This window comes from Physeter macrocephalus, unplaced genomic scaffold, assembly GCF_002837175.3.
Source record: "Physeter macrocephalus isolate SW-GA unplaced genomic scaffold, ASM283717v5 random_50, whole genome shotgun sequence".
In the NCBI taxonomy this organism is placed as follows: Eukaryota; Metazoa; Chordata; class Mammalia; order Artiodactyla; family Physeteridae; genus Physeter; species Physeter macrocephalus.
Window position 1 is genome coordinate 49,311 of NW_021145338.1, and position 16,730 is coordinate 66,040.

General features: G+C 58.1%; 3 protein-coding genes across 5 annotated transcripts; all 3 read right to left on the reverse strand.

The window, feature by feature from the left end:
* Positions 1 to 61: 61 nt before the first annotated feature.
* On the reverse strand, positions 62 to 6,271 carry FGF11 (fibroblast growth factor 11). 3 transcript variants are annotated; one of them, XM_055082253.1, is made up of 5 exons: positions 4,805 to 6,271; positions 3,045 to 3,155; positions 2,737 to 2,840; positions 1,920 to 2,034; positions 62 to 1,657 (listed from the first exon to the last, which is right to left on the reverse strand). In XM_055082253.1, exons 1-5 carry the CDS (start codon positions 4,995 to 4,997, stop codon positions 1,479 to 1,481), a joined length of 702 nt encoding a protein of 233 aa, XP_054938228.1. In that variant the 5' UTR covers positions 4,998 to 6,271; the 3' UTR covers positions 62 to 1,478. The 3 variants fall into 3 exon arrangements, with proteins under 3 accessions (XP_054938228.1, XP_023983299.1, XP_028339430.1); XM_024127531.3 differs by having other exon boundaries at positions 1,920 to 2,118; XM_028483629.2 differs by lacking the exons at positions 2,737 to 2,840; positions 3,045 to 3,155; positions 4,805 to 6,271 and having other exon boundaries at positions 67 to 1,657; positions 1,920 to 2,730.
* An 827-nt stretch (positions 6,272 to 7,098) lies between these two features.
* Positions 7,099 to 9,403, reverse strand: TMEM102 (transmembrane protein 102). The gene is made up of 2 exons (XM_024127529.2): positions 8,538 to 9,403; positions 7,099 to 8,436 (listed from the first exon to the last, which is right to left on the reverse strand). Exons 1-2 carry the CDS (start codon positions 8,749 to 8,751, stop codon positions 7,115 to 7,117), a joined length of 1,536 nt encoding a protein of 511 aa, XP_023983297.1. The 5' UTR covers positions 8,752 to 9,403; the 3' UTR covers positions 7,099 to 7,114.
* Positions 9,404 to 11,202: 1,799 nt separating this feature from the next.
* On the reverse strand, positions 11,203 to 16,426 carry SPEM3 (SPEM family member 3). The gene is given in 7 exon segments (XM_028483628.1): positions 11,203 to 11,280; positions 11,282 to 13,912; positions 14,090 to 14,291; positions 15,107 to 15,293; positions 15,365 to 15,964; positions 16,083 to 16,140; positions 16,289 to 16,426. Coding segments are annotated over 7 exon segments (3,894 nt in total).
* Positions 16,427 to 16,730: the final 304 nt, after the last annotated feature.

Here is a 16,730-nt window from a genome sequence, read left to right on the forward strand (position 1 = left end):
CAACTGCCAAAGCCTGCTACCCACAGATGGCAGACAACACTTCAATTGTATAAATCGTCTTTAATTGAGAAAGCATGGAGTGGAGACCGGTCCCCTGGGAGCAGAGCCTTTTTGGGTACCTAACTCCCAGCTGAGGTAAAGCAAGTTCTATTCAGTTAGAAGCTGGAGGGCTGTATGAGGTCTAGAGACCAAGAGGCCCTCACCCTCCTTGGCCTGACCTGTAGGGGAGAAGGGTGGGACTTATTGCTGAATTGGGGTCTCCTCATTTGGGGGGGGTCAAAGCTATGTCCCATTTGTCTCTTTTATTCTAGACCCATTACCCTAAAGACCTCAGCTTTAAAGGGGACCTGGAAGGAATTCCTGCTGAGGTAGCTTAGTGTTCATGTCCCCCCAGCCCAGGCACAGGTCCAGTCATGCCATGGTTCTGGCCACTTTCCCATCCTAGCTGCCCTTCTATGAGCCAGGGATTCCTTCCAAAACTCCTCTGCCCTTCCTCAGCCTCTGTTCCCTGGCAGGACCCCAGCTGAGTTGCAGGAGCTAGAAACTGCATGTAAAAAATAAGGTTAGCATTCTATAGGAAGAATAAGATTTTTGGAAAATTGTCTAGGGAAAACAAGAAGTGGTTCTTGATCCATCCAGAACTTAGTTCTTTGTGAATCATAGCTGGGTCCTTTCCAGAGCTCCTGCTTAACAGGTATCACTAGAGAAGGTGGGAGTGTGGCTCTAGAATTCTTACTCTAGAGCAATAACATGGCTATATAGGCTCTAGTTCCATCCTAGAGGGAAGGGCTGAGAGTCGTGGTCTATGTCCTAGAGCTGAGATTCAGAAGGAAGTATGGCTCCATATGTGTCTAGAACACCACGCTCTAGAATTGAGTGCCTCTGGGGTAAGTTAAACCTGTGGTGATCTGAGACTGGCCCAATTGAGGCCAAGACCAACAGCTGGACAGGGCCCAAATCCAGCCTCTCTCTACTTGGAAACCAGGGGTCCATCTGGGTGAAGGACAGAAGCCTGATGGATCCAGAACAGAGCCTGGCAGCATGCCTGTGTTCCAGCACAGAACCTGAGTGCAGAAATGGCCCTGGCTGGGGGTGCCTGGTGTTCCAGAACCTGTCTGGAACAAGGCAAAAGGTGGAGTAGGGAAAGAAGGAAACTAATCCTGAGCTCCAGTGGACCTATAAATCTATGGCTTGGTGGCCATGAAAAGGGCAAAGGGCTCCAGGAACTGGCTGAGCCCGGGGTGGGGAAGATTTATGCCCTGGTTTTGTCAGTTTTGGAACCCCCCGCGCCATCTCGGGAAAAGGCTTTGGAGGGTGTGAGTGTGGAAGGAAAGAAGTGATCAGCCAGGACCATTTTCAGACATCCCCCTCTCTGACCCCTTTCCCGGGCCCAAGGATCTAAGGGTCTCAGCAGCCCCGGAAGTCACGGCCGGCCCCTAGGCTCCCTCAGGGTAGAGCACCTGGTGGGACCTGGCTGCTCAGGGCATGAGTGTGGCAGCAGGGGTGAGAGCAGGGCCAGAAGCAGGGCTGGGAGACAGGCTGTGGTGGTGGCGAGTGCAGGGAGCCTCCAGTCCGGGGACTACATGGCAGGGGGCAGGGGGACTGGAAGGGGAGGTCTCAGGGACACTGTGGAGAGAAGGCTCCCGGTACACAGCCACTGTGAAGGGGAGAGAGAGGAGCAGGAAGGAGAGTTAGGCACCAAGAGAGCTCTGAAAGGGCTCCCTTTCCCTACACTCCCTCTGGGAACCCACAGGAGAGCTTCCCAAACCTCCAAAGGCCAAAGCCTTCCTGGCTTGACCTGTCGTAGCATGTGTCCTCTTAAAACACTTATAGCCCCTTAGCTATGTGTCACTAGATATCCATGTCAAGGTCAATACCGTCCCATGTGGTCCACCTCTTCCCTGGGGGTCCATACTCACCCTCCAGGAGCTTGGGCACAAAGTGGGCAGCTGCCTTGGTCTTCTTGACTCGATTTCCCTTCATGACTCGGCCCTCCTTGTCCAGGCCCAGGTACCAGGCCCGGCCAGAACGACGCTGGCGATAGAGAGCAGAGGCGTACAGGACATAGTAATTCTCAAAGATGCACTCCTTAAAGCGACACTCAGCTGTGAAATGTGGCTGAGGAGACAAAGACCCAGAAAGGCACACACAGACAGAAAGACAAAAAGACACATCACTGAGCAGAAGGGAGCCCTGGGAAGAACAAGGCAGGATATAATGTATATGTTTGAGACTGGGAGAGCCAACTTCTGAGTCCACGCAGGAACTGGGAGAAAGGGAGGATGAGGAACAGTCTGGTGGCCCCCGAGGGCCAGGAACTAGACTTCTGGGGGCCTGGAATAAGAAGATAACTTCTCTCTGCTCTACTCCCAACCTCTCACCATCCAGGGAACCTGGAGGGAATTTCTGCTTGGAGGAGTTCCTGAATCCTTCCCCAGTATCCTGAATGACTCTGGGGAAGTGAGTAATAATGTGGTCTAGAGGAGGTTGGAGAAGACACAGGGGTCCTAAAAGGTTGAAAGAGTTGGACATTCAAAGAGCCTGGGGGCATTTAGGAGGCTATTCGAGAAGGGATTGGAGGGACGCTAGAGGAGGTGCTTGGGAGCGGGCAGTGAGGACAGGGTGTCGGCAAGAGCTGGAGGGAGAGGAAGCCCTGAGCTGCAAAATATCTGTAGTTGCGAAGGCTGTAGCTAGGGGAGTCCCCTGACTCCAGGCCACTGTGCCCCCTTGTCTCACCGAGCTGTAGAGCAGCCCCTCAGCGTTCATGGCCATGTAGTGACCCAGCTTGGCACTCTGGATGGTGACTACACGGAGCCCCACAGGGATCAGGTTGAAGTGGGCTGGGGGTGGAGAGAAGGGGTATCAGTACCCCAAGCCTCCAATCCCCATCTGACCCCCCCCTCAATTCTGGTCCCAGTTCTACTTCTTCCTTTGGGGGGTCAACGAGCCAGACTGAAAACAACAGAACCTGAAGCCACAACAGGATTGTCATCTCCTATGCCTGCTCTCCCCCTTCCCACCCAGCAGCTGGCTTCCCCTCTCACTGAAAGAGCTGGTGTCCTCTGGGGTGCCCTGGATGCTCCCGTCGGGATTCGCCTGGAGGTAGAAACCCTGGCGGCAGAACAGTTTGGTGACGATGCCTTTGAGCTGAGGCTCTGGAGAGAGAGACATTCATCTTGGAACATGACATCTCTGTTCCCAGAAACATTGCTACACTTGGTGGGATCAGAGGAGAGAAAGAAAGGAGGATGGAAGGAAGGAAGAGGGTCCCAGAGCCCCAGCTCCCTGACCCTCTAAGCAAGCTCTCTCCCACCTCTCTTTGACTCCAGAGGAAGCTGGGGTGTGGGTCCCTTCTGCTTCCTCTAACCAGCTTTCAGTTTAATTGACTGAATTTATTTAAAGGCTTAATTCCTACTCTACAGCTCAACCAGAATGGAGGGAGGGGAGAAGAAGGAAGAGGAGGGGAGAGATACATGGAAAGGCAGAGGACAAAGGGAGACAGGCAGAGCTTGTGAAGGGGCAGCGTGTTTGCGAATGTGGGGGGCAGTAAGGTGACCCCAGGGTAGGGGCACCCCCTCAGGAGTGGGGGTGGGAGTGGGCCTGACGCTGACTCAGCACCTGCTGCTGCGGCTGCCGCACGCTTCGCGCGGGCCTCGCCTTGGCCCAGCGCCGGCCTGTCTGACACTGACCCATCTGTCTGTCTGTCTGTCAGTGTGCTGGCTCGCGGGGGCCCAGCCCTCCCTGAGGCTCAGCCTCTCCCCTTCAGCCAGGTAACCCGCCTGGGATGGGGGATATTCGGTACCAAACCAAGGAAATGGGGGAGGGGGCCAGGGAGCTGGTGAGGCAGGCTGACTCACGTGGGGGCTGGGTCCCACTCAAAGGGTGGGCTGCGGACCGTACCACTGCGGAGGGGCGGCGGCGGGGGGAGGAGGACGCCAGCGGGGGGCGGGGGGGTCTCCCCCTAGGGGAGCTGGGAGCGGGCGGGAGCGAGGCCAGAGGGACTTCCCGCCTGTCGCACCTGGACGGGGACCACACGCTAACCCTCACAACTCTCCTCCCCCGGCGCTTGCGGCCGAGTTCCCGGTACCCCCTCGTAGATGGTACGACCCCCAGTCTCCGTGCGGGTATCCAGCCGTGTAGTGTGTCTTGAGTTCCTCGCGGCAGAGGGTCCCCTGAGCCCGTGGGACCCGATTTCGGAGTCGCGTAGGCGGTCATGGGGGAGTGCCCAGCTCCCTTCTTGAAGTGCAGGTCACGGGAGGAGGGCGCACAGAGGGGCGGACTGGCGAGGTAGCTGCAAGGACACCCGGGGGAGAGCTGGGGAGATTGGTACCGAGCCAGGCAAGCTCGGCGAGGAGGAACGGAACCAAGGGTCGGAGGAGCGGGAGAACCGGGGCGGGGGCGGGGCTGCCGGAGCCGCAGAAACCCTCGGGGTGACCCAGGCGTCCGGAACCCCCAGGCCCCTCCGCTCGGCATTGAAAGAATCGCGAGAGACCGCACGTAGGCAGAGGACGGTGGGGGTGGGGACTCCTGTGTTGGGAGGGGGGGCGAGCGGGAGCTGCCAGGCTTCGGGGCACCAGGCTTAGCCCCTCAAGCCTTCCCCTTGCCCTCGAAAGCAAGGAGACTCGGGGTTATGGGCGAGAGAGAAGGGAATCTGAGGCATCGTCTGGCCGAGAGTTTGTGGTCCAGGCCCACCCCCTTTCACTTTCGGGGAGCCCCCGTCAGTCGGGCCCCGCTCTTCCGAGTCCCTGGCCTCAACCTCCCAGGCAGAGACCCCCGGCCCGGAGACCCCGCCCCAGCCACTCACCCGGGCAGCGGTCCGGCCGCGCGGGCCACCCCCCGCACAGTCGCACCTTGGACAGCAGGATGAGGAGCTGCTTCTGGCAAAGGGACTTGGTGCCGCGGGGACACACGCGCCGCTGCGCCGACACGGGCCGGCTGCCCCCGGGCTCGTGGACCTCCCGCTTCTGCCGGATCAGGCTGCTGGCCAGTGCCGCCATGGCGCCCCGGGAGGAGACACCCCAAAACAGGCAGGCTCCCGGAGCGCGCTGCCCACCCCCTCCAGAGAAGCCCGCTAGCTCACCAGGACATGCTCTTGACTCTCCGGTCCGACTCGCCGCCTCACCCACGGGACCTGAGGATAAGCCCTAGACGACCCCCACCCCAGGCACCAGCTCCCACCCTTGGGCCTCGTGCTAGCTTCGCCAGACCCAGCAGCCTATGTACCTCTCAGTTGACCCCACCCTCGACCTTTGCCCCTCACAGAAAACTCCCCCCTCTCTGATCTCCAGTGTCCCTGTCCCCCACTAACACTATCCCAAAGCCAAGACCCTCAAATTTTCCAGGATGTGGTTCCAATATCCCCAGGCACCTTTCCACCCTATTTCCGGGCCCTGCACTCCTGCCAAAGCCACTCTTGTAATTTTAAGGGTGTGGGTCCTTAGCTTTGGGGATATTAGCTCACCCCACCCCTGCTGGGGTGCTGCCAGTGTCTAGGAAGAACCCAACCTTGGTGTCTTTTCCTTTGCCACCCTCTAAGTGAAGAATCCCCCACTTTTTTTCACTGAAATCCCCAAAAAACTATGCCTTGAAATATCCAGACTGTCGCCAATCAGCAAGAAGAGGTTCCCAGACCCTGTCTCTGGATGATACCGGTTTTTACCAAGTCACCCCCATTTCTAGTGGCACAGGGTTCCAGCTGCTGAGCCCCTTTCCTCACCTTGTTACCCTCCACTCCTTTTGAAGTCACCTCCAAATCCGCCCTTCCTAGTGGTTACACCAGGCGGTTGTCTGGAGGGCCCTCTGTCACCTCGGAATAAGGAGCATAGGTTTTTGGCTTTTTTTTTTTTTCTGGAAGCCCCTAATTTCCTCGGGGACAGCTGGTGCTGTTTAGATCCCACGCCCTCCAATCCAACCAGCCCCCCGAGAGAGGAGTGCACCCACGTTGTCACGGGTCCCCAAATGTGAACAGACCCGCTATAAGTCAGAGCTCATCAGAGCTTTCTGCGACAGGGCTCCCTTGTCCTCCCCGGGACTGCCTATAGCACCCCCTCTTCCTTCCCCGACGCCCCTCAACCTGTCCTGTCTTGTCGATCCGGGGACGGCCGGCGCTGGCTCCGGTTCCAGGCTCCTCCCTCCCTGTACCCCGCAAGCGGAGCTTCCCCCCACGCCCGGCTAGGCGTCCGGGACCCCAGGAAGGAGTGAGGGTGTCTCCGCAGAGTGCCCTGGTCTGGCGAAGTGAGCACTGGGCCTGGCGGCTGGACCAAGCGGAGCGGCGGCAGCGGCGGCAGAGGTAGCGGCTGTGGGAAGCTGAGGCGGCGGCGGCGACAGCAGCTCCCCCCTCCTCCGAGAGCCGGCCCGGGGGCGGGGCAGGGGGCGGAGACGCCGGGAAAGAAGCGGGGGTGAAGCTGGGCGGGCGGAACCCCGGGGTTCCTCGGAGGCAGGGAGTGGCGACGGTCTTAGAGACAGGCGGAGCCGAGGCAAGGCCGCATGTCTCGGGGTTCAGAGGAGGAGGGACAAGGAGGCGACTCCACTGAATGGAACTCTGGATGGGGGGAGAGGTTGGGCTTAGATAGATGGAATGGCGGATGCCCCGAGAATGGAGAAAGGGACCCTACTGCCCGGGATGGAGGACAGAACTGGATGATGAAGGTGGGGGGAATAACTGAAGAGATAGCGGTGGTGGTGAGGTCTAGCCTGGCGTGAAATCCGGCCTCCTTAATATCTCTGCTTTTGTGTGAGACAAATTGGTCAGTCCCAGGTCTCCATACCTTTCTCCTTTACACGTTTTTTCAGCAAATATATTACCCCCATCCCTATTGACTCCTAAGAGAAAAGACCATAAGAACTGGCGGGAGATGGATGCCAGAGGCTGCACCGGAGTAGGAGGGGTGCTGACCACAGATTTGGAAAGTGGAGAGGCCAGAGTGGAACGACCAGTGCCAGGGATGGGGCGGGAGGAGGGTGGGAGGAAGCGGAGGAACCGGCGAGGAGGCCTTCTAGAACGGGTTCTGCGGGCCCAAGGCGCTCAGCCTGTCTCCCAGGTGAGGGGAGAGCAGTCCCCTCCACATCCCGCTTTCCAAAAGAAGCACATTCCAGGTTAGTAGGAACAGCGTCTTTAGTGGGCCCCGCCTCCCACGCCGGCTAAGCCGCCCCCCTTGCGTGCAGCCTTGGCCTCTTCCACAGCGGCGCGCAGGGCGCGGGCAGGGTCCCTGCGAAGCAGGGCCAACGCCCCGAGCAGCGAAGCGGCGCCGTCCCCCGCACGGAGCTTTTGGCCACTCAGAAAATAGTGGGGCAGCGTCCCGGCCTCGAGCACCCGGCCCAGCTCATCCAGCAGCCCGAGGCAGCAGGCGCCCGCATTCTCGGGTCGCGCCAGATAGAGCGCGGGCAGCCGCTCGCACGCCCAGTAGAGCAACGTCCGCAGGAGGTAGGGCGCCGCGACCCTGGTCCCGGCCACCAGCGGGCGCAGCAGCGCCTGGGCCGCCGCGTGCGCTTGCAGCAGGGGGACGGGTATGCGCGTCTTGAGCGCCAGCTCTTGGCGGGCGAAGCAGAGCTGCCAGCCGGAGGCACCCGGCCGCTCTGTGCCGCCGCCGCCGGGCACCAGGTAGAAAGAAGACGACTCCGAGGCCAGCGGGCCGGCCCACGAGTGGCTCCGAGCCCCCTGGGGCCAGCCGGCCACGGACACCACGGGGATCAAGTCGAAAAGCAGGAGGCGGCGCGGGGGCCCGGGCGTAGCCAGGAGGATGGTGGTGACCCCCGCGTGGCGGGCTGCGTGGACCAAGCGCGGGGCACCCGGGACCGGAAACAGCGACTCAGCGACCGCAGCCAGCGAAGCAAAGAACCAGGCAGCCACCTGGGCGGGGCACAATGTGGGCCATGCCTCTGGAGCCTCCGACGGCAGTGGCACTGGGCTGACGTCGGCTGCTTTGGTGACGTCACCATTCGTTTTTTTCAGTGGTGAGGGAAAGTCAACATCGGTTACGTCTTGTTGAGGCAACTCTGGCACTGAAACATTACCAGGTGATTTTTCCAAAGACTCGTGTGCCTCAGGCTCAGTGACGTCACCGTGTAGCTGGTCCACGGAGATTTGCGGATCCTTGGGAGTTTCTTTGCTTTGGGCTGGATGGATCGAATCACGTCCTCCTGGGACTGGGGGTCCTAGGCAATCCTGCCATGCCTCCCGGACCGAGGTTCCGCGTACCTGCTCTGGGAGGAAGAGCCATGCGTAACAGGATCCCACGTCCGGTTGCAGCTCCTGCCCAGTGCCATCTAGCGAAAGCACGGGCACCAGGAGTGTGAAGCCGGCGTCGTAGTGAGGTCCCCGAGCGTAGGGACCTAGAAGAGCAGGCCCCAGATCCAGGGAGCCCTCGCGAATCCCGCCACGAAGCAGCAAGAGCTCTGCCTGAGGAGGAAAGCGAGGGTCCCGGCGGTGAACGAGACCTAAGGAAAGAGAAGGGATCGTAAAGGCGTGATCCAGAGCCGGGGCGGGGTGAGGCGGAGCTGAGGGCTGCAAGTTCCCGAAGGCTGGGAGGGTTACTTACCAAGCAAAGAGAAAACAAAGTCCTTGGCCTGGAGGAGATCTGGTCCTGGCTTGGGACCTTCACTCCAGCTCGCCTGCACACCCAGCTCCTGGATCAACTGGGTTAGTTCTTGCAGCTGCGCCCCAGAGCAGAAGTCGATGTCCGTGAGCGGCCGGGCTGGGGCTGGGGGTGGTGGGCCCCACCAGGGAGCACTCCCCCAGACCGCGGAAGCCATATGGCTCTGTCGTTTTGGGGCTAGGAAATACACAGACGGGAGGAATCCCAGACGGGCCGTTCCTTTTGCTGCGGAAAACTGGCCCCCGTTCTTTCCTCTTCCAGAGGCCAAGAGGGTTCCTAAGACACAGTCCGCCAATGAGTCTGCAGACGAAGGGCCCTAAATTTAGTCTTGAAAGCGAACAAATAAATACCTCCTCCATCCTTGCCCTTTTCTCATATGCTGGTCCCCGCCCCCATGGAACGGTTCACCTGACTCAGCAGGTAGAAAGTAGCTGTTTGGCCCCTCCTAAGGAATGCAATAGCCTCCTTCGCTGCCCCTTGCCTACGTCCCCTTACCTCTTTTTCAGAAGAGGCTAGTGGTTTGCGGCTTCCCTCTTAGGGGTAGCTACAAAGGCTGGGAAGAGAATGGATAGGAAGATTCAACAGGTAACTTCTTCCTGCTGCCCGCAAGGCCACGCCCCTAAATTATAACCACGCCCCTTTCTGGAGGCTGTCGGGGTGGTTCCGGACCAGCCCGGCCTCCAGTCAGAGTTCAGTCACTCCTTTCGCTCTGCAGAGATCTCGCGGCTATCCTGGGAGTTGTAGTTTGTCTTCAAAGCTACCAGAGAGTTGGGGCCACGCCCCCACATCCTTTCCTGTTCCGTTGAAGTAGTGCCTGATGGAAGTTGTAGTTTCTATGGAGATAAACTATTCTGTGTCTTTACGATAAACTATTCTGTGTCTTTACAAGGCCAGGTCAACCGCACAAACACTCCTTGGGGTTAGAACAGAGGCCTAATAGGATGGATCTGAATAGCAAACAATAATGAGGGACATACACTAGGGCATGTGGAGAAATAGGGGACTCTACATCTCACTTGGGAGTAGAGGAGCCCTGGTCATTTAAATCTAGAAGGGTTCTTGCATGCAGTTATAACTTCATTTTAGAGATGAGACTGCAAGCCTAGAAAGGCTGCACATGACTTGTCCAAGGTCAGAGCTGAGCCAGAGAGGTGTTGGAAATGGGCTCTCCAGCTGGGACGTATCTCCTTGGAATCGGTGGTGGTAACGTTAGACGAGAACACACAGATAGTGCGCATGTAGTGACCCAGGGATGGACATCTGACTCAGGGAAGGGACATATTAGTGTTTCCCACCTCAGACACACAAGTGGTGGCAGGGAAAACACTTTGGAATCTCGCAGCTTATGGGTATACGTATACAGAAGAGTTATCAGGACTGAAAATCAAGTCCAGAGGAAACTCCAGCTGGGCTAGGGCAGGGCAATGAAAAATTGTCAGGGGAAGGAAATGGCTTTCAGCGACCAGTGCTATCATGGACACAGCTTAAGTCCAGGATGAAACTAGGAGCCAGAATAATAGGACAGAAAGATAGGACACCAGAGACACGCTCACAGATTAGACCAATGCATGCTGGACCAGGAATTCTTACATTCCTTTTTCCCAGGGGTCTGTCTCCACAGTGAATTAGGCCTAAGTCCATGGGCAAGAAAATTAAATGGAGACACCTCGAATAAATTAGAGGCCTATGAAGGAGGGGACCCTCAGAATCCAGGGCTCAATTTGGGGGGCCTAAAACACAAGGTTTCCTAGTCACTGACAAAGAGAGGTCTTCTCCCTCAGTAACCAAGAGCCTCAAACACAGCCCAGCACGGTGGAGGCAAGTTTCCATACATCTGGTCGTGACCCAAGAGGTCAGATCAGGAAAACTGAAGCCTGGGCTCTTCTTTCTCACAGTCTGGGGAAATCAGGCATTGGGTGTCCATCCCTACATCTTACCTCCTCCCCAGAGGGTGGCTTCTGAGCCACCCTAAAAAAAACTAAGTTCTCTGGGCTCTGGGGGAGCTTTAAGATGCTGGAGGTGGGTGACAGGGAAAGGAAAATTGCTCTAAACTCTAAAGCACTGCTCTCCAATAGCATTTTCCATGATGATGGAAATGTTCTAAATCTGTGCCGTCCAATACAGTAGCCACTAGCTCCATGTAGCTACTGAGCACTTAGAAGATCACGGCACCGAGGAACAGAAGTTTTTTTTTTTTGGCCAAGCCATGAAGCTTGCGGGGTCTGAGTTCCCCGACCAGGGATTGAAGCCCAGCCACAGCAGTGAAAGCACCAAGTCCCAACAACTGGACCTCCAGGGAACAGAATTGGACGCCAGGGAACAGAATTGGACGCCAGGGAAATTCTGTTCCCTGAGGAAGAGAATTTTTAACTTTTTAACTTAATTTTTAACAGAATTAATTTTCCTTAATTTTAACTAATTTACATTCTAATAGGCATTTGGCTAGTGGCTACTGTAATTGACAATGCAGCTCTAGGGCCTTGGGGATAACGGATTTAGCTAGACAGCAATGGAGGGAAAGCAGGGATGTTTAGGTCCTCATCAGGCCCTGTGGGATGGGGCTGGGGTGGATGTCCTCAAACAACCACAGAACACTCCTCTTGTCTCTTTATTCTTCATGCATATCTGTCCCCTCTTTTTCTAAGTTTCTCATCACACTGATATCCCCACTCCTTGATGGTCTCCGGTGAGTTGTTGGATGTCTCTCGGTGAAGGCGCCTGGGAGACAGAGCTTCGCACTTGTCCCTGCCTGCTCTGAACTGTCTCTGGCGGGCGTCGAAGACCACATGCCCTAGCCGGGTGCCTGACCCAGGACAGTAGGGCTTCCAGCTGGTTTTGGGAGGCGTAGACATCTGGCGATAGTTCTGGCAGGCTGGAGGAACTGTATCCATGGGGTGGTACACCCGGTCTTGGCTGCCTGCTCGCTGGGAGGATGATTGCAGCTCAATCAGTACAGGTACCTCTGAGAAGGTTTGCAGGTCATTGTAGGTCACCTGAGCCTTGGGAAAGCAGGATTTCTGACTGGGTGGGACAGAAGTCCATGGTATGTGCTGCCCTGCATCCTCCTTTCGAGGAACTGCCTCAGATATAGATGACTTTCGGGTCTGATGTGGGCCCAAAACTTGGACAGAGTCAGTTCCTAGAGGCTTCTTGTGGAGGCCAGGATTTGGGTTAAGGCATGAGTTGTTATCGAGGCCTGATCTCTTGGATAAGCCAGAGTCTTGAGTAAGGGCTGAACCCTTATGGGGGCCAGGATCTCGACTAATTCCTGAGTACTTGTGGAAGTTAGGGTCATGGGTATGTTCTGAGCTCCTGTAAATTCCAGCATCTTGGGTAAGGCCACATCTCCTTTTGACTTCAGTGGCTTGGGTAAGGCCTGGATTCTTATGGAGGTCAGAATCTTGCGTAAGGCCTTGGCTCCTGCAGACTCCAGAATCTTGGGTAAGACCTGGATTCTTGTAGTCTCCTGAGTCTCGGGTAGGGCTTGAGCCCTTATGGAGGCAAGGGGTTTGCACAAGGCCTGGGCTCTTATGGAGACCAGATTCCTGGCAAAGGCCTGAGCTCTTGTTGACTCCAGAGTCTTGGGCAAGGTATGGACTCTTCTGTGGCCCAGAATCTTGGGTAAAGTCTGGACTCCTAGAGACTCCTGAATCTTGGGCATTACCTGTACTCTTGTAACATCCAGAATCTTGAGAAGGGTGTGGGCTATTATGGAGGCCAGTTTTTTGGGAGACCTCTTGACTTTTATAGAGTACAGTCTCTTGATTTCGTTCTAGATTCCTATAGACTCCAGAATCATGCATAAAGCCTGAGCTTCTCTGAATGTCAGAAGTTTGGAGAAATGGTGTGTTCTTGTGGAGACCAGAGGGTTGGGTGAGATATGGGCCTTTAAAGGAACGTCCAACTCGAGTAGAACCTAAGCTCTTCTGGGAGCCAGAATCTTGGGTAATGACTGGATTCTTCTGAAGGTCAGAGTCTTGGGAAAGGCTTGGATTCTTGCAGAGATAAGGGTCTTGAGTAAGGCCTGGAAGCTTGTGGAGGCCTGGATCTTGAGCAAGGCCTGGGTTCTTGTGGAGGCCTGGGTCTTGGGTAAGGCCTGGGTTCTTGTGGAGGCCTGGATTTGGGGTGAGGCCTCGGTTTCTAGAAACTCTACAGTCTTTTGAAGAGCCTGGGGTCCTTTGGAGGACAGAGCCTTGGTTGAGGCCTAGACTCTCATGAAGTTCAGGAGGTTGGGGCTGGTTTGGGGTTTGGGAAGTAGTGGATAACTGGGGAGGGATGGGGTCCTGGGAAGAGAGGACAGACTGAGGAGACTTGGAGGTTGGGGGAAAGGTGGGGGGTTGTGTTAAGGTGGAGGGCTTCTGGTGGTTGCTGTGTTGATGAAGGACAAAGGATCTGGGAGAAACAAGAGGCAGAGAAAGAGTGCATGGTGGAGGCATGGTGCATGGTGAGCTCTGGGCACTGGTTGGAGAATGGAAGCAAGGTTGAGAAGGTGCAGCATCCTTCGAGTACACCAGGAATTTGGGGTAGACTGGAGTCTGAGGGTCCGTGTTTCTCTTCTCAGAACCGCAAGAATGGAAGCTGCAGTAAGGGAAGGTCTCGGACTGTACAAATTTGTCTTTGGCATCGTTTGAGATCTTCCATTCCACATTCCCCGACTCCAGGTAACCCGGTATGGATCCTGTGGAGGGCTTGGCACTGTCCCCACTACATTGCTTCAGTGTTTGCTCAGCTGTACCAGAGGTCACCGGACCATGCCCCTCTTGGGGCCTGGAGAGGGTACCCAAGTCCTTTCTGGAATACCCAGAGTTCTGAAGGGGACACACATGGCCGGAGGAGAGGCCTTGGCTGAAGGCAGACAAGGTAGAGGGAATAGAATCTAGGATGGGGGTAGGGGTGGCGGAAGGGACTGGAGTGGTCGTCAGGGCCGTGACCAGCGCTGGGACAGAGGTTGTGGCAGAAATCGGGACAGGGGCTGGTGGAGGGGCTAGGGCAGGGGTAGTAGCAGGGGCAGAAGTTGGGGGAGGGACTGGGGCAGAAGTTGGGGGAGGGACCAGAGTGTTGGCATGGGTACAGGTCAGATGAGCGTGGGTCAGGGTGCAGACAGAAGTGTGGCCCAGGGACTGGGCTGAGGCATGTGAGGGGGCCTGGGCTTGGGCCTGGGCTGGGGTATGGGCTGAGGTATGCTCAGGGCCATGGACCTGGGCAGGGCTGTGCTCAGGGGTGAGGGCTGGGGAGGGGGTCTGGGCCTTGGGGGGGGTGTGCTCAGGGGGGTGGGCTGAGGAGAAGGTCTGGGCCTTGGCAGGAGCATGCGCAGGGGGCTGAACGGGGGGGCGGAGCTGGGCCCCGGCTGGCGCCTGGGCTGGGTCATAGAGGCCGGGAGCAGGGTGAGCCCTGAAATCCAACCCTTGTCCGGCCACACCCCAGCAGCCCTCCCACCTCAGCCCCTTCAAGACCCCAGGGCTCCCCCAACCCCACTGCCCAGATCCTGCCCTGACCAGAGTCACCACGTTGATCCCCACGTTGAGCAAGATGAAGCCGCCCAGGATCAGAAGAATTGAGTCTCCTAGGTCCTGGCACTTCCTGGGGTTGGTGCCAGAGCATGGCTGGGCTTCGTAGTGGGTTCGCTCACCCATGGCTTGGGTCCCAGGCCTGCCCGGGCCCTCTGGCCTCCACGTAGTCACTGGGAGCCAGACTCCTCTGGCGGGGGAGGGGGAGAAGGACTGGGTCATAATGGGGCAGGTGGTGGGGTCACAATGAGGGAGAGGGAGGAAAAGGAGGGCCCAGGGTGGCATTCCCTGGTAACCAGGGTCAGGTGAGCTGAGCCTGGACAGTCAAACAGGGCCCGGAATCCGGCACACCTCCCCTCGAGCGGTCAATCATTCGCTCACTGCCCGCTGACTCACTTGTTCAAATGACACATTCCATCTCTTGGCCCCTCCTGAGACTAGAAAGACCTCGGCCTCAGAGCCCTGGGGAAGGCCTGGCTGGAGTCCAGAGCCTCAGCCTTCTTCATGCCCTTCACTGGGCGTGGAGCTGGACCTGCCCAGATGTGGAACCTCCCAGTTTGGAAGCAGCTTCTTGTATGAGGCTCTTTGGGGACAGGGACAGCTGAGACACAGAGGAGGTGCCCAGAGACCAGTGGTTTGGAGTCTGCAGCTGCAGATCTACTTAGTGCATGGTATAGGACCAGGAGGGGCCTGCTGGCAGGACTGTGGCCGCTAAACCAAGGGGACTCTCAGGCCAAGAAGGGGACCCTGGCTTCTTATTGCAGGAAGCCAAGGGCAGGGACCCAGGCTGGCAGAAGGAGTGGCGCTTCCAAGCCAAAGACCACCAATGTTTCCTGGACTCTGGCGCTCTTTATTCCTCTCTCCATTCCCTGCCGCCCCCCACCCCCGCCCCCATTTGCTGCTGGTCAGTTCATTTTCCCAGTCTGGCTCCCGTGCAGAGAGGGTCTCGAGGCCGAGGTGGAAGGTAGCAGCGAGCTGGCCCGCGCTCGGCTCTCCTGCACTTGCCGCTTCAGCTCCAGGCTGTCATACACCTGGTAGTTGGCATTGCCCCCCGGGTTCCGGCTGAGTGGCATGAAGGTGGGCGGGGGCGGAGGGTGCTCGGTAGCCTGGACGTCGGGCGGGGGCTGGGGCGAGCGGAGGAGCAGCGCTGAGCTGGGAGCCGGGGCCCGCTGGTACAAGGCCTCGGCCAGCACTGTGAGGGAGGCGGAGGTGGTCAGAGGGCACCACACGGGCAGCATCTCGGCCCATTCGGCCGCCCGGCGCCGTACCTCGTGGGGATCCCGGGAGTAGTTCGTGTGTCCCGTGGAGGGGTGCGGGCTGAGGGGGTCTGGGCCTTGGGGGGGGTGTGCTCAGGGGGGTGGGCTGAGGAGAAGGTCTGGGCCTTGGCAGGAGCATGCGCAGGGGGCTGAACGGGGGGGCGGAGCTGGGCCCCGGCTGGCGCCTGGGCTGGGTCATAGACCGGCGTCTTAGTCTTGCTCTCTTGGGGCAGGCGGAGTGGAACCACGTCCACCTTGCTCATCCTGCGGAGCTTGGAAGATGTCTCTTGCCTCGAGTAAAAGGTGGCTTGGGACTTTAAGGCTGTGACCGGAGGGGCCGCCCCAGCTCCCACTACCCCCTCCTCCCACAGTCCCCGTGGAGCCTCTGTGGAAGCCCCAGCCCGTCCACTCTGAGACGGCATCCAGCAGCACTTAGAAGCCGTCTCGTCATCTGTGTCTGGCATCCAGGAGTCAAGGTCGTTTGGGTGCCCGAGCAGGAAGCTTGGGCGATGGCGGAAGCGGGAAGAAACTCTTGAGCGCAGGTTCTTGGGATCCACGGAGTAGCGCGTGCACGTGCAATGGCCGCCTACACAGCTGGCTTGCTTGTCTGCGGGGAAGGGCGACATGGGACAGGGCCTGGGTTCCTGAGGGGCTGAGAATCAAGGCAGGGATAGAAGAAGGGGGACAGGTCCACATCCCCTGAGCCCACGCTGGCGCCCACTCACCTTTGGGGAAAATATGATGGAAAAGTGCCCGCAAGGAGCTCTTCAGACGCCTCCAGAGCTGAGGGAAGCAGGGGAGGGGGGAGGCCGGGAGCAGGGTGAGCCCTGAAATCCAACCCTTGTCCGGCCACACCCCAGCAGCCCTCCCACCTCAGCCCCTTCAAGACCCCAGGGCTCCCCCAACCCCACTGCCCAGATCCTGCCCTGACCAGAGTCACCACGTTGATCCCCACGTTGAGCAAGATGAAGCCGCCCAGGATCAGAAGAATTGAGTCTCCTAGGTCCTGGCACTTCCTGGGGTTGGTGCCAGAGCATGGCTGGGCTTCGTAGTGGGTTCGCTCACCCATGGCTTGGGTCCCAGGCCTGCCCGGGCCCTCTGGCCTCCACGTAGTCACTGGGAGCCAGACTCCTCTGGCGGGGGAGGGGGAGAAGGACTGGGTCATAATGGGGCAGGTGGTGGGGTCACAATGAGGGAGAGGGAGGAAAAGGAGGGCCCAGGGTGGCATTCCCTGGTAACCAGGGTCAGGTGAGCTGAGCCTGGACAGTCAAACAGGGCCCGGAATCCGGCACACCTCCCCTCGAGCGGTCAATCATTCGCTCACTGCCCGCTGACTCACTTGTTCAAATGACACATTCCATCTCTTGGCCCCT